Consider the following 17270-nt stretch of genomic DNA (forward strand, 5'->3'; position numbering starts at 1 on the left):
TCTAGCCCATCTTCAGCTAACAGGTGTGAGTGGAGAGCTGTATTGTGTTTTACAGGGTCAAAACATTGCAGCACCACCTTGCTGTAGGCTGCCTTCAGAATGGAGTTCAAGTAGGGGTTAGTGAATGCTCTAGGCTCCAGCTGTGCTTCCTGTAGAAGCAAAGAAAATGTCTGCTTTGCAGTATCTCTAAAATTTAGAGAATGTGTAAGAAAAGTAATCCTAGTGGCATCCCTCAGAGGAGGTGACCAAACCATGACCAATATTGATACCCTGAGCGTGGTTGAGCTTTACTTCTGTATCAGCGTGGTGTCAGATTCTGCCCAGAACCAGTCTCAAACAACATGAAGATTCACATCCCAATCAGGAGTCTGATAGAGAAACCCTGACCTGGGTGTTCATTTTACTCATGGGACCAATGGTTGCAGGCATCAGGCTGTTCTCCCAATGAGGTCTTCATTTCTTCTCTGGGAGGGCCCATGCTAAAGCTTTAGTTCATCTGTTCTGTCTGTTGGTAGACACCCCTTCTGGCCTTTAATATGCATTACCTAAATTCTTGCCATACTTAAACTTCTGTGGCTTGCTAGGAAAGCTTTTTGTACCCATTTTCTGCTACCCATTTTAAATAACATGGAAGCAAATTTCACTTCTAGTACAAGTATTTTTTTATTAAGTTTATTGTACAAAGGATAAATGAAGCCAGCAATTTTTTTTTAAAAGGTTAACAGCTATTCAGGACATGGCTAGAGTATGTTTCTTGGTGTGAAGGTTACATTACAAAACACCACTCATATCATAGCGGGTATAACACTGGTGAGAGAGATGTCCCCAGCAATGCTGAGTTTGGTGATTTCATTCAGGTTCTTCATCCGGTAGCTGAACTGCAGCAAGTGAGCATCATTGACAGCTACCTTGAAATGATCTATCTCGCACAGAATGTGGATCTGAAAAATGTGAGTCAGGCAGATGAGTTTAAAATGGCATTTGTTTCAGGGATTGTCTCTCAGGCTACAGGGACTATGGCCACCGTTCTGAATCAAGCCTAGGTTAATAGTGACTGGGAGCCATTGTCCCACTGGCATCAGCTAGCAGTGGTTGTGAAACAAGTTGGTACTGGGAGGGTAAGTGTCTATTGCAAAAAAATGGCCATTTGCCTTTCTGCTGCCATTCCACTGATCAAAGATGCAGATTAAAGTATCCCTCATGAGCCATCATCACTTCAGAGCCATTGGGAAAGCTTTGCCGTGAAGCTGACATCCATGCTGTGCTAGTTCTGTGGATGGGGGACCTAACTGTCAAGCTCTGATAGCTTTCACAAGCACTTAATTCTGCATCCCTTTTCCCGAATTGAAGCCAAGTGTTTGTTCAGTCCCTTCTCCCTTATGAGGACTAGTTCAATAAAATTTGCTTCTGAGTCTTATCTATCACTGCATGCTATCCTGGGAGTTACAGTTCCCTGTTAAAACCCAGGCTCCCTTGTAAAATGGTCAAGAATATCTAGCAGTCCAGACACCTACCCACCAGCCCTGCTCAACAACTGGCTGTTTTACTTGAATGTGTTGAGTATAGCTTTGCAAGGCTGTTTTAAACATTGAGTGAGCGGGGCCCTGAATACTGTAACTCTACTTCCATATGTTCCAGTGGTGATGTGTAAGCTGGGGAGCTGTTTCACCAGCCAGGGAAGGGAAAAAACACTCCATGCTTCAGGGCCTTAGAAGGACTTTCTTCAGGGCTTGTTTTTTATCCACCAAACCACCACAAAACCAAAGAGCAAATCAATGGTAGCAGGACATTTGCTTCCCCTAGTATAGACTTTTTCCTGTGTTAGCTAGCCAGGTGAGGCGAAGGCACACCCCTTTGATACTATACCCCAGCCCCTGGGTAATAGGCAGGGACCTGCTAACCCTTGAGAGGTTGCAGCACCTTTACCTTGTCAGCCTGGCTTTGACCAAACACTAGACTGTTCTGTAGAAAGGGTTCCTTGACAAGCAGTTTTCTGCATCAGCTGGCTTTCCCTGTGGTCTGCTGGGAGACCTCCCTCATCTGCACCATAAGGCCTATGATTACAGCTCTGTGTAACAGCCCAATTAGTAACTATTAAAGAGAGGCAACATGAGTGTGGGGGGGGAGTTTTGAGAGGGTAAAAGCTATGCCCTGAGCCTTGGCAGGAGGGTTGAGAAAGGTATGGATGGAATGGATATATTTTATGAAGTTGCCAATTAAAGTAAGACCCACCTTAACATGGCCCTTACTAAAGCTGGTTATAAAGAAACCTGACTCACTGGACTTTCTCCTTTGTGCAAGCAGCAAAGCCTTTACTCCATGGCCCCTTAGCTTGTCCTGCTATGGCCAGCCCTGGCTGGTAGGGACCCTACTCGTATCCGTCACACTGCACCTAAGAGAAGCTACTGCTATCGCTTTTACACAGTCCTGGCATCAGTGGGAATGTAACTTGCATGTGGCTTTTGAATTTAGTGCTGTTGAAAGGTACCAGCATGACAGCCCTGGCGATTTATGTCCTCTATCCACCAAAAGGGACAATAGCCCTGTGAGCCTCCCAGGGCTGCTGGGTAAACGTGCTGGAAGGACCAGCTATAGGGCTGCAAGGGCAGCTTCTTGGTTATGCCCATTCACCTAGATTACTAAAGACAAGGGCCAGTTAGTACCACGGTGGTGTCCTTTTTGCAATGGGGCACTGGAGTCGGTGAACACTCCTGTCCAACATATGGCATTTAGGAGCGGATATTTAGAAAATACACATTTAAAGTTTGTGTAGCACCAAGTATACCAGTCACCAGGCCTGCTGGGTAAAGTTTAGTTTATACCTTAAAAGGTTTGCCGGCTTCAAATGGAAACCTGGGCGAGCTTCTCTCCTCCTTTCCCCAGTTATTCTGAATCATTGAATTACAGACAATGACTTGTCTGTTTTCCTCGTTGAAGCGGGGATTAAAGTGAAAGGCGATATCATGCCCTTTCTTGAAATCCAGTGAAAATCTGCAAGAGATAGATAACTGCTCTTTCCACAGCCCCTGAACTGTATTGCAGCACAACTCGTAGGCTATTTCCAACAGCATTTGCCTTTAGTCCCAGAAAGCAGAGGAGTAAGTCATGAAAACAAGATAATATGTTTCTGGCTGCACTGACTCTAGTACAGCTTAGGCAACGTTCAAAAGCAGAAAGCCAAGAAACTGCTGTCCTACCAAAAAGTGCATTCAACTTTCAGGAGGGTGGTGCCTGAGTGAGAAGTTACACAATCGTAATGAAACAGGCCGCCCTGGGTCCTGCTTTCACTGACTTAGCATGTCAGCAACTCCCGGTGTGACTAAAATTATAAACACACAGTACACTACACTCTGACTGGCTGACTATTCCTGCCCCATAATCATGGTTTCCCCAGTGAACCCCTCATCTGAATTACTGCTTCTATAGCACCTTCCACACACCAATTTGCATTTACAATGGATAGTTTGATAAACTTCTGCTTAATGAAAGGGCAATTCATCAGGAAGCAGAGGCTGCATTGAGTTAGGATAAAATAGCAAACATGGAGGTGTAGTTCAGATTACAGATGACTGGTCCCTGCCCAAAAGGGAGGATATGTGACCTCCCCACGTGACTCCTCCCCGCCTGGGGCCCCCATGCTGGGGTGGGGAGGGGCGCTGTCCTTCCGCTGGGCCAGCTCCCCCTGGCATGTTCGGAGGCTCTCCCTAGCAGCCAGGCCTCGGAGCCACTCCTGGATGCTGCCCGGGAGTGGCTCCAGGGCTTTCTGCTTTTGAATGTTGCCTAAGCTGTACTAAGCCAGTCAGTAGCTGCCTGGCAGAGCACCTGGCTGCGACAGCAGTGGGCTGCCTCCTGCCCGGGCTTGGCTTCCAGGACAGTGGCTGAGTGAGCTGGAGCCCCCCCGACCCCTCCGGCATGCTCAGAGTCGGCTCCTGTCCCCAGACACTGAGCCTGGGCAGGGGACAGCCTGCTGCTGCCGCAGCCAGACATTCTCCCAGGCAGCTGCTGCGCTGCACCAGGCAGCGGGGCTGGAAGAGGCTCTGGCTCCCGCCCAGGCTGGCTGCTGGCAGGGCACTTGGCCCTTCGTGCACCTCCCAGGAGTGGCCTCTTTGATCTGATCAGCCTGTCTGGTGGGGTTACGCCCGAGTGCTGCAGATTGGGCCCTGTCATGTCTGTGTGATGCTCCCCAGTGGGGCGTTAGGGGAGCCGCTCTGGGGCACAAAGGTCAAGTGGAGTTTTGTTCACACCAAACTCTAGTGCAAATTCAATTGCGACACCCCCTGCTTCTCCAGAGTTAACCAAAATCCAGCTGGAGAAGGGTTTAGCCACAGCTAGAAATAAAGTTCCACTTGGAATCATCATAGCAACCCCTTCGATCCCCTGGGGTGCATCAACAGGACAGACTTGGGCCTTTAGGCACCGCCTGGAGCAAGGGCTGTGGCGTGAGCTGCACCCGTTCAGGAGTAGCTGTGGACGCCGTAGAGGCTCAATTGTCTGTCCCTGCCCATAGAGAGGGACAGTAGTTCAATGCTGGCCTAGCCCAGCAGGAAATCGAGGCAGCCCTTACGCCAGCTCAGCCGCACTGGCCCCCATACCAGCGAGAACAGAGACACGGCTGCACCCACGCCCTATCCCTGATGGAAGCAACCAGCAAACTGCACCCAGTGACTCCTGCACCCTCACACACACACACACACACCCTGCCAGCTGCCCGGGGGACTCCGACTCCTCTTTCTGCTCCTGCCCAGGTGCGCAGAGTAAGGCACAACCTAGCCCATCTTTAATTCAGCGCGTCCTCCTGGCATCGTCACCCTGGCTCCGTTTGGGACACTCATTGCTCCGTCTCACTTTACCTGGAGGGGTTCGGATTCACTGTCCCCACGATTGTTATCAACAAGCGAGGCACAAGGCCGGTCTGCAAGGGCAGGTCACAGGGGACTCTCTGTGAAAAAACAGACTTTTCATTAGCAAGAACCGGACTCTTAGCCGACATTTAAAACCACCTATATAAAAATACATAGGCAAATCCTAAATTCTCGTAACTCGATAGTAATCGGAGGAACAGAACAGGCTCCTCAGCAGACTGTTAGACACCTGGCTGTCTGACCCACATAGGAAAGCTACCCCTGAGCCCCTATCACCCCTAGCTAGCATTAAAGGGACGCTGACTGAAGACTTCCCAGTTACTGGTGCTTTACAATATAAAGGTAGCTGGGAGCTAATGACTTAAGATCTCTGTCAAGGAAACAAGTTTGTCTGGAAAGGGAATAACTGATATTTTCTAGGAAGTTTGCTTTAGAGATTGCAATAGTGGATTGTTCCTCAGGAATTAAAAAGTTCAGGGATAATTTAGATGCAAGGTGACAACAAGGAGCAGGGTGTTTTTCAGTGCTATCAGTTTCTTCCAGCAAGATCCCAGCTCTCTAACATCTCCTTACTCAGCATGAAGGACCAGGGACGCACGCTGGCACTTTCACCTCCCAGGCAGTAACTCTATCGCTCTAAAGGCCTGGGTGACAGCACTGTGGGCCTGATCCTGTAGGGGCCCGAGTACTTTCAATGCCTATGGAAGCTGGGAGGCAGGAAGGCACTTTGCACCTTCCAGGAAGGATTCTGCACCTTGCAAAATTGAGCCGCATGTGCTCCGGTTCCTAACTCATACTCGACTGCATTCTCAGTCAGTCAGGTCCAGCCTGTTCTCAGCCTATCAGACACTGCAGATTGTCTAAGAACTGGAAGCTATTCAAAAATTATATAGCTGTCACCAGTGAAGCAGTAGGTCCTCCTGGCTGAGGGGCAGATCCAAATCCAGGTCCAACTTGTGGAGTAGTAGGAGGTGCTCCAGGATACGCCCCCGGTGCCCCAGGATACACCCCCGGTACCCCAGGATACACCCCCGGTGCCCCAGGATACACCCCCGGTGCCCCAGGATACGCCCAAGGACCAGCAGGTTGATTTCCCCAGGGACCAGCAGGCCAGCCTTGATTTGGAGGAGCGTTTGGGTTTGTGTTACCAGGTCCAGATAAGGCATCAGATAGCTGGATGGAAGACAAAACATTGTCAGTATGCTGCCATTGCATCCTGCCAGCCATTGTGAGTCTGTTTTGATCCCTTACATACTTCTGTCTCTTGGTGCTTTACAGGGAGAAAAGACAGGCAGAGACCAGAACATCGAACAGCAGGGTCATTATCATTCTCTCTCTTGACCAGGAGAGGGGGGTTTGGAATGTGTTTCACGAATGACAGGATCTGGCCTCTCACTCGACAGAGCCTTGAGATCCAGAGTGGCATGGAGCGGGATTGGAGAGAGAGCCCTAGGGAGGTTAGAAAGAAGGCGACGTTGGCTTGGAGGTAAGGAGGGACAGGGATTGGACCAGCACAGGCTAGTCTGGAGTCTCTCTATATGACCCAAAGACTGTGAATGCCAAATGGCAGAGGGCACAGGGATCCCCTGGGTTCACCAAAATAACGTCATGTAAGTTCTCTAATGAAAAACCTCTGGCACACTGGTCATCATCATCGTGAGATGTATGTATGGAAAACATGAAGAGTTACACATATATGCAGCCAATTATGTTCTCTAGGCCTTGTGTTTAAAGGCAGAGCACTCAAAGGTAGTGTCCCTTGAGGGAAACTTCTCCAGACAGGAAGAGGAGACGTTTATCTCCCTGCTGGACCATTGTGTGTGTCTTACAGTAGAAGTCTATTAACACACTGAGTCAAATGCTAATGAAGAACTTGTGGAGACTTCAGAAGGAAATTAACAGGAAGAGGCAAATTGAGGAGGGACCCCAGTTTTCAGATGAATCTCAAAGATCTATTCTGTTATATTTCGGGGGGGGGGGTTGCAGAGAGATGCTCTGGCACCCTTCAATCTGTGAAGGCACGTTGCCAACAGGCTTGATCTTCTGAAAAGGGATCTCAGCCATAACAGTGGGAAAAGGACTTGGAGGAAGCTACCCTGTTGAGACAGGAAAAGTCTTGCGAGTTAAGTTTAAGCTCTAGAAAGCATGTTATAATTTTGTTTTATATGTAACCTTTTGTTTCCAATATTCTTACTTACTATCTGCTCCTTGATGATAGACTTATCCTTGTTTTCACTATCAATATATCTAAGTGCTGTGTTTTCAGCAGACTGATGATCCTGAGTTGAATCTTGTAAACTGGTGTGAGCTATTCCCTTGGGAGTAGAGGACCTGAGAGTTCTGTGAGTCTTCAGTGGATCAGGGACTGGGCACTTCAGAGGGACACTCTGAGGAGTCGGGGGTTGCTAACCTGTCCAGGGAGCACGAGGCCTGCAGAGGCCTGGAAAGCAGCTTGTGTTGCAAAAGGGCAGTGGAGTCAGGGAGCTGATCCAGAGTAGGCACAGACAAGACTCCCTCAAATTAAGGGCAGGTGGTAGCAAGGTGCCTCACAACCCTGGGAAGCATCAAGCTCTAGCAAGCTGCACTGTGTTGTGTTTAGGGTAATAAACATACAATTGAAAGCCGGAATAATGGCCATGAGCCTTGTCCCACTCCCACTGACACCAATGAGAATCTTCCCACTGAAGTCAATGAGAGTAGGGACAGTGCACACAACCCTAAATATTCATGAGCAACCAGCGATTTTGGGTGCCCAACCTGAGATGTCCAGGAAGGATTATTTCAGCACTAAGTGTACAGATTAAGAGTTGAATTTAGTTTTGAGGCGTTCTATACAGTTTAGAAAAGATGAGAAATTCTAGCTTCCACACAAAAACTGTACACTTCAGTACAAGGCAATATCGTTTATAATGCTCAAAGATTGTGAATTTTGTTTAAAAAGTCAAGACTTACAGAAAAACCGTCTGCCATTTTCCTGAAACAAAGACAAAGGAGACAGTTAATACTCATTTTTCCCACATTCCATCTACAAGATACAGATCTTAGCATTCCACTTGTAAAAGTCACACGGGTTTATATTTAATATGTGCTGAAGAACATATCCCCTATGTCTTGCTTGCCAACTTTTCACCTCAAAGTATTGCTTCTTCCTGAGTGAATGTCTTTTAACTACACCAAGGACTAATGACATTTATATGAAACATTGTTATCTAAATATTAAGCGGGAAGATATCAGTACCATACTAGATGTTACACTGCGGGTACTTGGACGTTTAAAATTAGTGCCTCCTTACTTAGATGATGTTATTCTCTATATTAACTCCGAGGGTTGAGACCTTGATGGGAAGTAGACCAATAATCGCTGGAATCTTCAGTGCTCAAGGACTGCAAATTAAATGGATAGTTGCTACATTCTGAGATATGCATGCAAGGGCCATTATCTTGGCAAAGGCTTTGCTGTAAGGGACTTGAATCAACACAGTTATCTTTCCTGGATAGATGGACACCAATCTGAAGTGTATCATCTGTGAGGGCTTAAAATCCAGTTAAGGAAATACTGTTTAATCACACAGCAGTCATGTACAGCAGCTTATTCAGTTATACAAGTCCTGATTCAGCACATCCTTAAACACCAGAGTAATCCCAATCATCTCAAAATTAAGGAGATGTATATTGCTGAATCAGGGCCACAGTGAGAGAACAAGCATGGCTGAATTTCTGTCTTTCCAACAGAAGTGAGTCCTTTTAATTAATGGAGGACTTGTGGCACCTTAGAGACTAACAAATTTATTTGAGCATAAGCTTTTGTGGGCTTCAGCTCACTTCATCACGAAAGCTTATGCTCAAATAAATTTGTTAGTCTCTAAGGTGCCACAAGAACTCCTTTTTCTTTTTGTGAATACAGACTAACACATCTGCTACTCTGAAACCTTTTAATTAATGGATCTCTCAGATAGACAGTATGAAAAAGATCTGACAGGCCGTAATATCTGTGTTTCTTTGGCTGTCATTTTCCAGATAACTATAAATTTGCACTTGAGATGATTTTTTTACTGACAGTTTCTTACTGAATCTTTGTTAGGTAACAAGATTTCAGGCTTTCCACAAACTGTGTTCTGATTTATTTATTTATTTTTGAATGGCTACCAGTTCTGACAAGTGTAAAGTCAGTTCCAATATCCTAGACACCAAATTTGTGACATTGGTGTAGGGTGACCAGATGTCCCGATTTTATAGGAACAGTCCTGATTTTGGGGTCTTTTTTTTAATATAGGCTCCTATTACCCCCCACAACCTGTCCCGATTTTTCACACTTGCTGTCTGGCCACCCTACATTTGAATCCAGAGTAACTCCTCTGAAGTTAATGAAGTTATTCTGGCTCTACATCAGCGTTACAGAAATCAGAATCTGGCCCTGCGCAGTGCATAAGAAGCAAAAGATAAAGCTACACTTAGAGTAGTCAGCTTTAAATTCTCCTTTCTGTCAAATACTTTTCATCACAATGTTTTCCTCTGGCCATCTCAGTTGGAAATAGATTTGTATCAGTAAGTGATAACACACAGTTATAGTTACAGACATGACTATATGGATGGAGCTTTGATGCTATTTATTCAGTCTGTAAATAAGGACCACAAAAAGTTTGTTATCTTTGCAAATCAAGACTTCTGTCAAATTGAAAACTCAATAGGAAGAAAGAAAAGAGAAGTCCCACCAATTCAGTTCTTCTTGCTTCCAGGAATGAAGATTTTGCAACCAGAGATTTGCTAGCACTCTAGTTATTATTTCTATAGTGCTACAGGAATGCAGAACCATTTACAGTCACATAGCAAGACAAAGTCTCTGCCTGAAGGAATTGCAAGTGTCTGATTTAGACCAATACAGACAAGTAAGGTGCAGGAGCCGGAGCAAACAGTGCGTGAAAGGAATTCAGCGTAGTGCATTAGGCAGAACAGAACGCAGCCCGCTCCAGCTGTGAGCTGCAGAAGATGGTTTGTGTTAGTGAAGTGGGCAGACCTGCCCCAGACACACAGCAGCCTTGTGCAATAAGAAGGTGCCGTTTTATTTCGTTCTTTCCCCTGAAAGCTGTATTTTAAGTCGCACAACGGAACAGCTTGTTTCAATTGTTCAGATGCATAACAAGTTTTCATATCCATTCGTCATGTGAGTGGTTGCGACTCTTATCCTAGGAGACAAGTACAAAACCCAGAGACTGTTCACCTCCCATCCCCCACCATAAAGGATATTTCGAAATACTTTAAAAAAAAAAAAAAAAAAAAGGGCAGCCCAAAGTTTTTGGAGCAAAACCCACAAACTACGTAATGGATTTAAAAAAAAAAATTAAGTTCAGGGATATCTCCATAGTAACCTCTCTTGGAAAAAACACTTGGCTGATTTGTGTAGCCTTCAGCTAAGGCGTGGCACAAATATGAGTCAGAACTTCACCATTTTGATCAACTGCTCTCAGATGGAGTAGGATTCTCCTTCCATTAATAATAAAGAAAGTTTGGTTATGGCATACGACTAGCTTATCTCAGCGTGTCAGATAATGCTGACAAGTGATAAAATTCCCAGCTTGATCTTGCGCTTTTCATCAAAAGTGCTTTACAAAGAAGGCATCATTATCCCCATTTTACAGACGGGGACACTGAGGCACAGAGCCGTGAAGTGACTTGCCCAAAGTCACCCGGCAGGACAGTGGCAGAGCCAGGAATAAACTTAGGTCCTTTGAGTCCCAGACCAGTGTTCTAGCCATTCGGTTATACTACCTCTCTAGCAGTATACTAGCTGAAAAACTCCCACTGACTTCAGAGAGAGCAGGGTCGACCCCTAGGTTGTTAATAGAGCATCAGTCATCATTGTACATCCCTGCCACTCAAAACTGCACCTGCTTTTTAGATGAACAATTCTATCAAAGGGAACCAAAATCGGGCTCCAAACATGAGCAGCACTGAGGCCAGCAAAGGAAAGAATTAAATTTACCCAGCAACAGAAATAGTTACACTGGTACTGAGCTGGGACAGAGAATGTCTTTGTTAGCTGCTTGGCTGAACTGCACGTACATCCTCTGTCATAAGCAGGAATCACTGCAATGCAGCCAATAACATGGGGGTAATTCTTTTGTTTTGTCCTGTCTTTTTGTTCTGTGTTTGTACAGCACCTCGCACACTGGGGTCCTGGTCCTTGACCAGGGCTCTTAGGTGCTACCATAACACAAATAACTATGCAGTAGACCGGGATGGGCAAATTATGGCCCGGGGGCTGCATCCGGCCCTTCAGACGTTTTAATCCGGCCCTCGAGCTCCCACCGGGGAGTAGGGTACAGGGCTTGCCCCTCTCCGGCGCTCCAGCATGTTCCCTCTCCAGCTCCTACATGTAGGGGCAGCCAGGGGGCTCCACACGCTGTCCCTGCCCCAAGCGCTGCCCCTGCTCTCCCACTGGCCTGGAACCGCAGCCAATGGGAGCTTCAGGGGCGGTGCCTGCGGACAGGGCGGCGCACAGAGCTGCCTGACTGCCCCTCTGCATAGGAGCTGGAGAGAAACATGCCGCTGCTTCCGGGAGCTGCTTGAGGAAAGCGCCCAGAGCCTGCCCGGAGCACCCTCCTGCACCCCCAACCCCTCAACCCCAACCCCATCCCAGAGCCCGCACCCCTAGTCAGACCCCCCTCCCCACACCCCAAATCCCTGCCCCAGCTCGGAACCCCCTCCATTACCCTGAACTCCTCATTTTTGGCCCTACCCCAGAGCCCGCACCCCCAGCTGTAGCCCTCACCCCCTCCCACATCCCAACCTCCAATTTCATGAGCATTCATGGCCTGTCATACAATTTCTATACCCAGATGTGGCCCTCGGGCCAAAAAGTTTGCCCACCCTTGCAGTAGACCCTCACCGCATGTTCCTTGAAGATTTCAGTCTAAATAAACACAAATAGGGATATGCAGTAACTCTGACTTCCCCTCACCAGGAACTGATCCCATATTCATCCATAGGAGAGTTGATAATTATGCAAGTCAGTGTTTAAGAGTATTAACTGCTATTACAGCCACAATGCAGCAACTAATTGAATAAGATAGCCTCCACTTCTCAGTGTGCACACACCAGAATCTGCAATTTTTGCACACTCACAGATGCTAGAAATTCCACCATGCAAAACACACTTGAATACATTAATTTGATCAACTGGAAGCACAAGTGTGCACGCAAAAATTGCCCTATGAGCAACTGTGCGTATACAATTATTGATCTGTATTATGGTAAGCCCCTGGAAGATCCAAACTATATCAGGGGGCCCCTTGTGTTAGGTGCTGTACACAAACCTAGGGTGGGTCTACGCTAGAATAATGGGTACATTTGGACCTGCTCTGGGAAGGCAAGGGATGTTGCAATGTAGCCATACGAGGACATGTTGTGGGTAAGTGGAGGTTAGTTAACACACTCCAACCTAACCTCAACCCACTTTTCTAGCACAGAGAAGCTCGTAGTGAGAGACAATTCCTATCTAGAACCGTTTATAACCTAAACAGCTAAGACAGACAAAAGATGGGAGGGGAAACTGAGGCCCAATGGGGGGAGGGGAGAAGTGACTTGGCCAAGGTCACACAGGATGTCCAGTCACTTTGGGACGAGCTGGCCCACTAGCAGACAAGATGATGGGACAACAGCCTCAGAATGAGGAGGGAACGTCAGAGCTATAGTGGAACAGAACCGAATAGCACAGCTAATTCAGAGTGGGGTTCCCCTTTCGTTCAACGTAGACACACAGGGACATCCGAACACTCTCTGTGTAGCTCAGGGGCAAACCGCTGGAAGGAACTAAGTACAAACGACAACTCCTTCCCCTGGTTAAAAGCATGGGCCAAAGCACTACTGAAAGGGGCACAAATTAGTTCAGTCCCAATTTCTTTACCCCCACCATCCCCGGAGGTTTGCATGAAGCTCTCCAATTCTGCTGTGTTGTTGTTGAGCCTGGAAGACTTCTCTTACTGAACACTACAAATTACAACACAGAGCCGGAGGCTGAGTTCTCAAGCTGCGAGACGTCCAGCCTGCAGGTTGAGAGCGTGGTGTGGCACTGGTAATCCAGCCCAAGTGGCATTTGTCCGTCTGCCCCGTGCCATGCTGAACTGGCAAAGCTGGAGGTGGTGTTTTGTCTCTGACAAATCAATACCGTGAGGCCTGGATGTCTGATCCAAAGCCCACTGAAGTCCACACAAGCCCTTCGGGCCCTATCTTGCAAGCCTGCATTGCGAGGTGTCAAGTTACCACTGAGTGCTTTCGTAACTAATAAACTCTTACTGAAGTCAGTGAGGATTCCATGTGCAGATGATTGGGGCCTTACATTTTGCATGTCAACAGGGGGAAAAGCAGTGGAACAAAACTCCCATCCTGAGAGGCAACACCTTAATGATGCCACTGGAGATCTGGTCCATCTGCTACACAGATTATGAGAATTTTTGCACTGATCAGTACTGCCAACCTGAGTGTTCCTAAGCCTAATGATCAGGGCTCCCTAAAATCAGGACGTGTTTTTTTTTTAAATCTCAATTTTTAAGCCAAATATTCCTTTTTGGGTTCCTTGTATTTGCCTTCTGCTTTTTACATCTTTAGTATTCACTTTTTCAGGATTTTTTTCTGCAGCTGTAAGGGCTAGAAGCGTCCTGTTTCAAATGGAATCCGATTCTCACATCATCACGTGACTCCCAGAGCTGGGGCTTTAGGTGGAGACACCAAATATCTTGAAACTTGTGATAAAGCTGAGAGAGTTGGCAACATCCCTTCCTCTTGCTCTGTGTAGACCAACAACAACTCATGTCTCCTCATCACTACAGGAATGTTTTGTTTGATATTTGAACAATAACTCTGTATAGATAATAATGTTTTGTCAGCAAAGGCTATTATGGTTTTCAGAGCCATAGCGAAAGGTCTAATTAACCCTTGGGTTTCAATGCGCCATGAGCTAGGCACCATCAAAGGATTGTCTCAAAAACACCAGGAATCCCCCTCCCACAGATGGTACTGGAGCAATTCCACCATCAGCACCCCGGCCACCTCAGCTCTCCTTCTTCCCCCTGCATGCTGTGACAAGCAGCTGACACTCTGCTCTTTGGCTGCCTGGCACAGCTGCTGCTGCAGGAAACAGAACGCCAGCCTGTGGCCCTTTGAGATCCCTCACCCTGCAGGCTGCTTTTCCGCCCACCCACTGCTCCAGGGCTGTGTGTACATGCACACACCCAAGGGAGGGTGAAGATTCAGAAGCACAGGGGTTGAATGACAACGTTCATTACAACCACTTTTTCCACTCATAGCTCCCCCCAAATCTCCCCTTGTGGGCTGACCCTTTCCATGCTTGGCATCAGACCTTTGTATTTTGGAAAGTTTGAGGTGAACCCAGTCGCTCAGTTGCACAACCCCAGTTGCCCCGCAGAATTCCCACCCGCCTGCCTCCATTTTTAGAAAAGAGAATTCAATACAAAACCCCCGGTTAATACAGCAATCAGGCTGCAATGAACACAAGAATGCCAGGAAATGAAATGATCAGCGTTCCTGGCATTCACATCGCATGCTCATGGTGTTTATTACTATCTAAGCTGATACTTACTATAAGGTAGCTGCAACGTGGGCAAGTTCATACTGATTTAAGAACCTTTTAAATCCCCAGCTTGTGTGCTTACATCTACACCCCTGGGTATTACACTAGCAGAGGATTTCAATTTTAGGACACACGCATTACTTTCTAGTCTGTGTCTTAGGGCATGAATTCTCAGCTTGGGTGGGCATGACCACCCTGCCAGGAGGGATCCCAGCTAGAGGGCAGGGATGACAGTGTTGAAAGGGGGACCCTGGTATGGAAAAAGTTGAGGACCACCATCCTCGGCTACACATCTCACAACCAAACACAAACATGAATATAAATGTTTGATCCTGCTCCTATTGAAAGGCACAGGAAGTTTGCCATTGAACTCAGTAGAAGCAGGACCAAAGCCAGCTCAGAGACATTCAGCAGGGGGAAGAGCTACAGATCAGGAGACACGTATTCCTCTGCCTGATTAAGGAATGGATTGGCCATTTTAATATTCCTGAATCTCATCAGCTAAAAGGCTTGTATAGCTATAGGGAGTGGAGGAGTGGAAAAGCAGAGCAGGATACACAGTGCACAGGGAGCAATACACACCTACTACACACACGCACCGCATAGGGAGGGACATACACCTACTGTACACACATAATGCCTAGGGATTACACAGCTGTTTCTATTTCCAAGCCACGCAAAGCATAAGGGGCACCTTTCATTACCACAACAGATTTAACAGAGGTGTTGACTCTGGATGTAAATAAACCCACAGTAACCGCCAGAAATCACAGCCAGGTGGCTGGTTCCTAATGCTATTCATTTGTGCTAGTCACACTCACACGAGCAGGGGACCAAGAAGGGGGAAACAGAGGGTTTACACTCGCCGCACAGAAGGGCCCGATAGTTTCGATGAGAGGCAGACTCCATGGACTGGACCCAGGACCCAGACTGATTCTAATCCTGTCACAGGCAAGTCACTTACCCCCTCCGTGCCTCAGTTTCCCCAAATGAGAAAGGGGGAGCGTGTCACAGAGCAGAGGCTGGGCAGCACCACCCAGGGGCCTCTGGGGATCCCTCGCTCCCCTCATCAGCTGGAGGCTCAGTGGGGGCTACCGCTGGCTGACCAGCGGCACAAGGCTGCCTTGCTGCGGGGAGGGGTGAGGACCGGGGCGGACCCCAGCCCAGCGCCAGCCAGGACCTCCCCGGACAGGGCCCCAGCCCCCGCTTTCCCCCAGCGCCAGCTCCTGGGCAGCGGGCGGGCGGGCACCGCCCCAGGGAGCCGGGGCCGCCCTGCCCCGGGGGGAGGCTGCGCCCCCGGCCCCGCTCACCTGCCGGCTGCCGCGGCCCGGCACTGGCCAGGCGGCCCGGCTCCGCCCCGCGGCCGCCGAACCGGATCGGCATCTGCCCCGGCAGCCGCTGGAAGAACCGGAGCCGGAGCCGCTGGGGGGCCGGGCGCCCGTCCCGGAGTCCGGGGCCAGCGAGAGCTGCTGGATCGTGGGCACTTTGCGGCGCCTCCTTGGGAACAGGTGGGAGGGCGCAGGCCCCCGATCGGTGCGGAGAAGCAGGGGGTCGGGACTGATCGCCGCCTCCTGCCGGGGCAGGGAAAGGGGGGACGGCCGGAGCAAGCCGACTCTTGTCCACACGAGCCACTCGCACCCTGAACTGCGGAGCTCTCGCTCCTCGCAGCGTGTTCCCGGGGTGCTGGGCTTACAGCGCCGGCCGGGCCAGCGAGCGAGTGTGGCCACCAGGGCTGGGCTCCTGCCTCCAGCTCGCTTCTCCCCCATTCCAGCTTCGCAGAGAGGGGACTGAGCCTTGCAAGATAAGCTACAAACGGGGGGGGGCGAAGCAGGATCCCCGCCCTCCCGGGGCTTTTCTGTGATGGATAAAAGGCCTGAGAAGGCTTCGCTTCCCTTACCGTGGGAGCAGCAGGGCCGTGGAGCTCGCACCTCTCTGTCAGTCTCCCTCCCCTGGGGCGGGCAGGGAGTTGCCTTCGCGCTTGGAGACGGAGCAGGACTCAGCCTGCCACGGCCAGTGGGTGGAACAGAAGGTGGGGCACAGGGAAGGCCCCAACCAGGGCCTCCAACAAATGATTAAGTAGGGAAACTGCAGTGCTGTTGCTATGGCAGATCTTCCTGCCCTGGAAATGCCTCCAACTTCATGGGCTGCTTTGTTGCTGGTGGTATCAGTGAGGGTCAACAGCCAAAGGGAGGGGTTCGGGGACTGGAAATGGGAGCTGTCCCTCAGACTGAACTGCACTTGAGATCATAGGCGGAAAGTTAGATGGGCCCAGCTCCACCAATATTCAGGAGCATGGGCCCAGCTCCACCAATGTTTGGGCTTATATTTTTAGAGCCGTCCCCTCCATAGGACAGACCGGGGCAACTGCGCTGGGCCCCGTGCTTTGGGGGCCCCTGCGCTTCAGGGGGATGTGAGGTCCAGGGTGGCCTGGGGAGTTAGCAGGAGGCCTGGCGCTGGCCTCAGTGAGCAACCTGGCCCCAGCCTGCCCTGCCTCTTCCCGCCCCGCTCCATCCCTGCCCCGCCTCTTCCCGCCCCTGCTCTGCCCCCATTCCACCCCTTCCCCCAAGCCCACACCCTACCTCTTTCCAGTTTCCACCCCCTTCCCCGAACAATGTTGGGAGTCGGCGGCGTGGGGCGGGGTGAGGTGGGCTGGGGCCAGGTCGCTCACTGCTGCCAGTGCCAGGCCCCCCACTAATGCTCCAGGCCGCCCTGGACCTCGTGTCTCCCTGAAGTGCAGGGCCCCCCAAAGTGGGGTGCCCAGGCTAGTTGCCCCGGTCCGTCCTATGGACAGGATGGCTCTGCTTGGACCCATTCTGGGCACC

The 17270-nt window shown here is 49.3% G+C and overlaps 1 protein-coding gene and 1 long non-coding RNA gene across 4 annotated transcripts in view; one reads left to right on the forward strand and one right to left on the reverse strand.

Annotated features, from left to right (window-relative positions):
• Positions 1-713: 713 nt before the first annotated feature.
• Positions 714-16483, reverse strand: LGALS3 (galectin 3). 3 transcript variants are annotated; one of them, XM_038405293.2, is made up of 6 exons: positions 16346-16483; positions 7815-7836; positions 5763-6035; positions 4851-4939; positions 2823-2991; positions 714-941 (listed from the first exon to the last, which is right to left on the reverse strand). In XM_038405293.2, the coding sequence occupies exons 2-6, from the start codon at positions 7830-7832 to the stop codon at positions 786-788; spliced, it is 705 nt and encodes a 234-aa protein (XP_038261221.1). In that variant the 5' UTR covers positions 7833-7836; positions 16346-16483; the 3' UTR covers positions 714-785. The 3 variants fall into 3 exon arrangements, with proteins under 3 accessions (XP_038261221.1, XP_043373641.1, XP_038261222.1); XM_043517706.1 differs by lacking the exon at positions 16346-16483 and adding an exon at positions 16087-16284; XM_038405294.2 differs by lacking the exon at positions 16346-16483 and adding an exon at positions 15413-15593.
• Positions 15720-17270, forward strand: part of LOC122460838 — a 40720-nt gene continuing 39169 nt past the window's right edge. The window contains exon 1 of the long non-coding RNA XR_006282390.1: positions 15720-15956. This is a non-coding gene — a long non-coding RNA (uncharacterized LOC122460838). The remainder of the gene's footprint in view (positions 15957-17270) is intronic.

The sequence above is a fragment of the Dermochelys coriacea genome, chromosome 6, assembly GCF_009764565.3.
Source record: "Dermochelys coriacea isolate rDerCor1 chromosome 6, rDerCor1.pri.v4, whole genome shotgun sequence".
Lineage (NCBI taxonomy): Eukaryota > Metazoa > Chordata > Testudines > Dermochelyidae > Dermochelys > Dermochelys coriacea.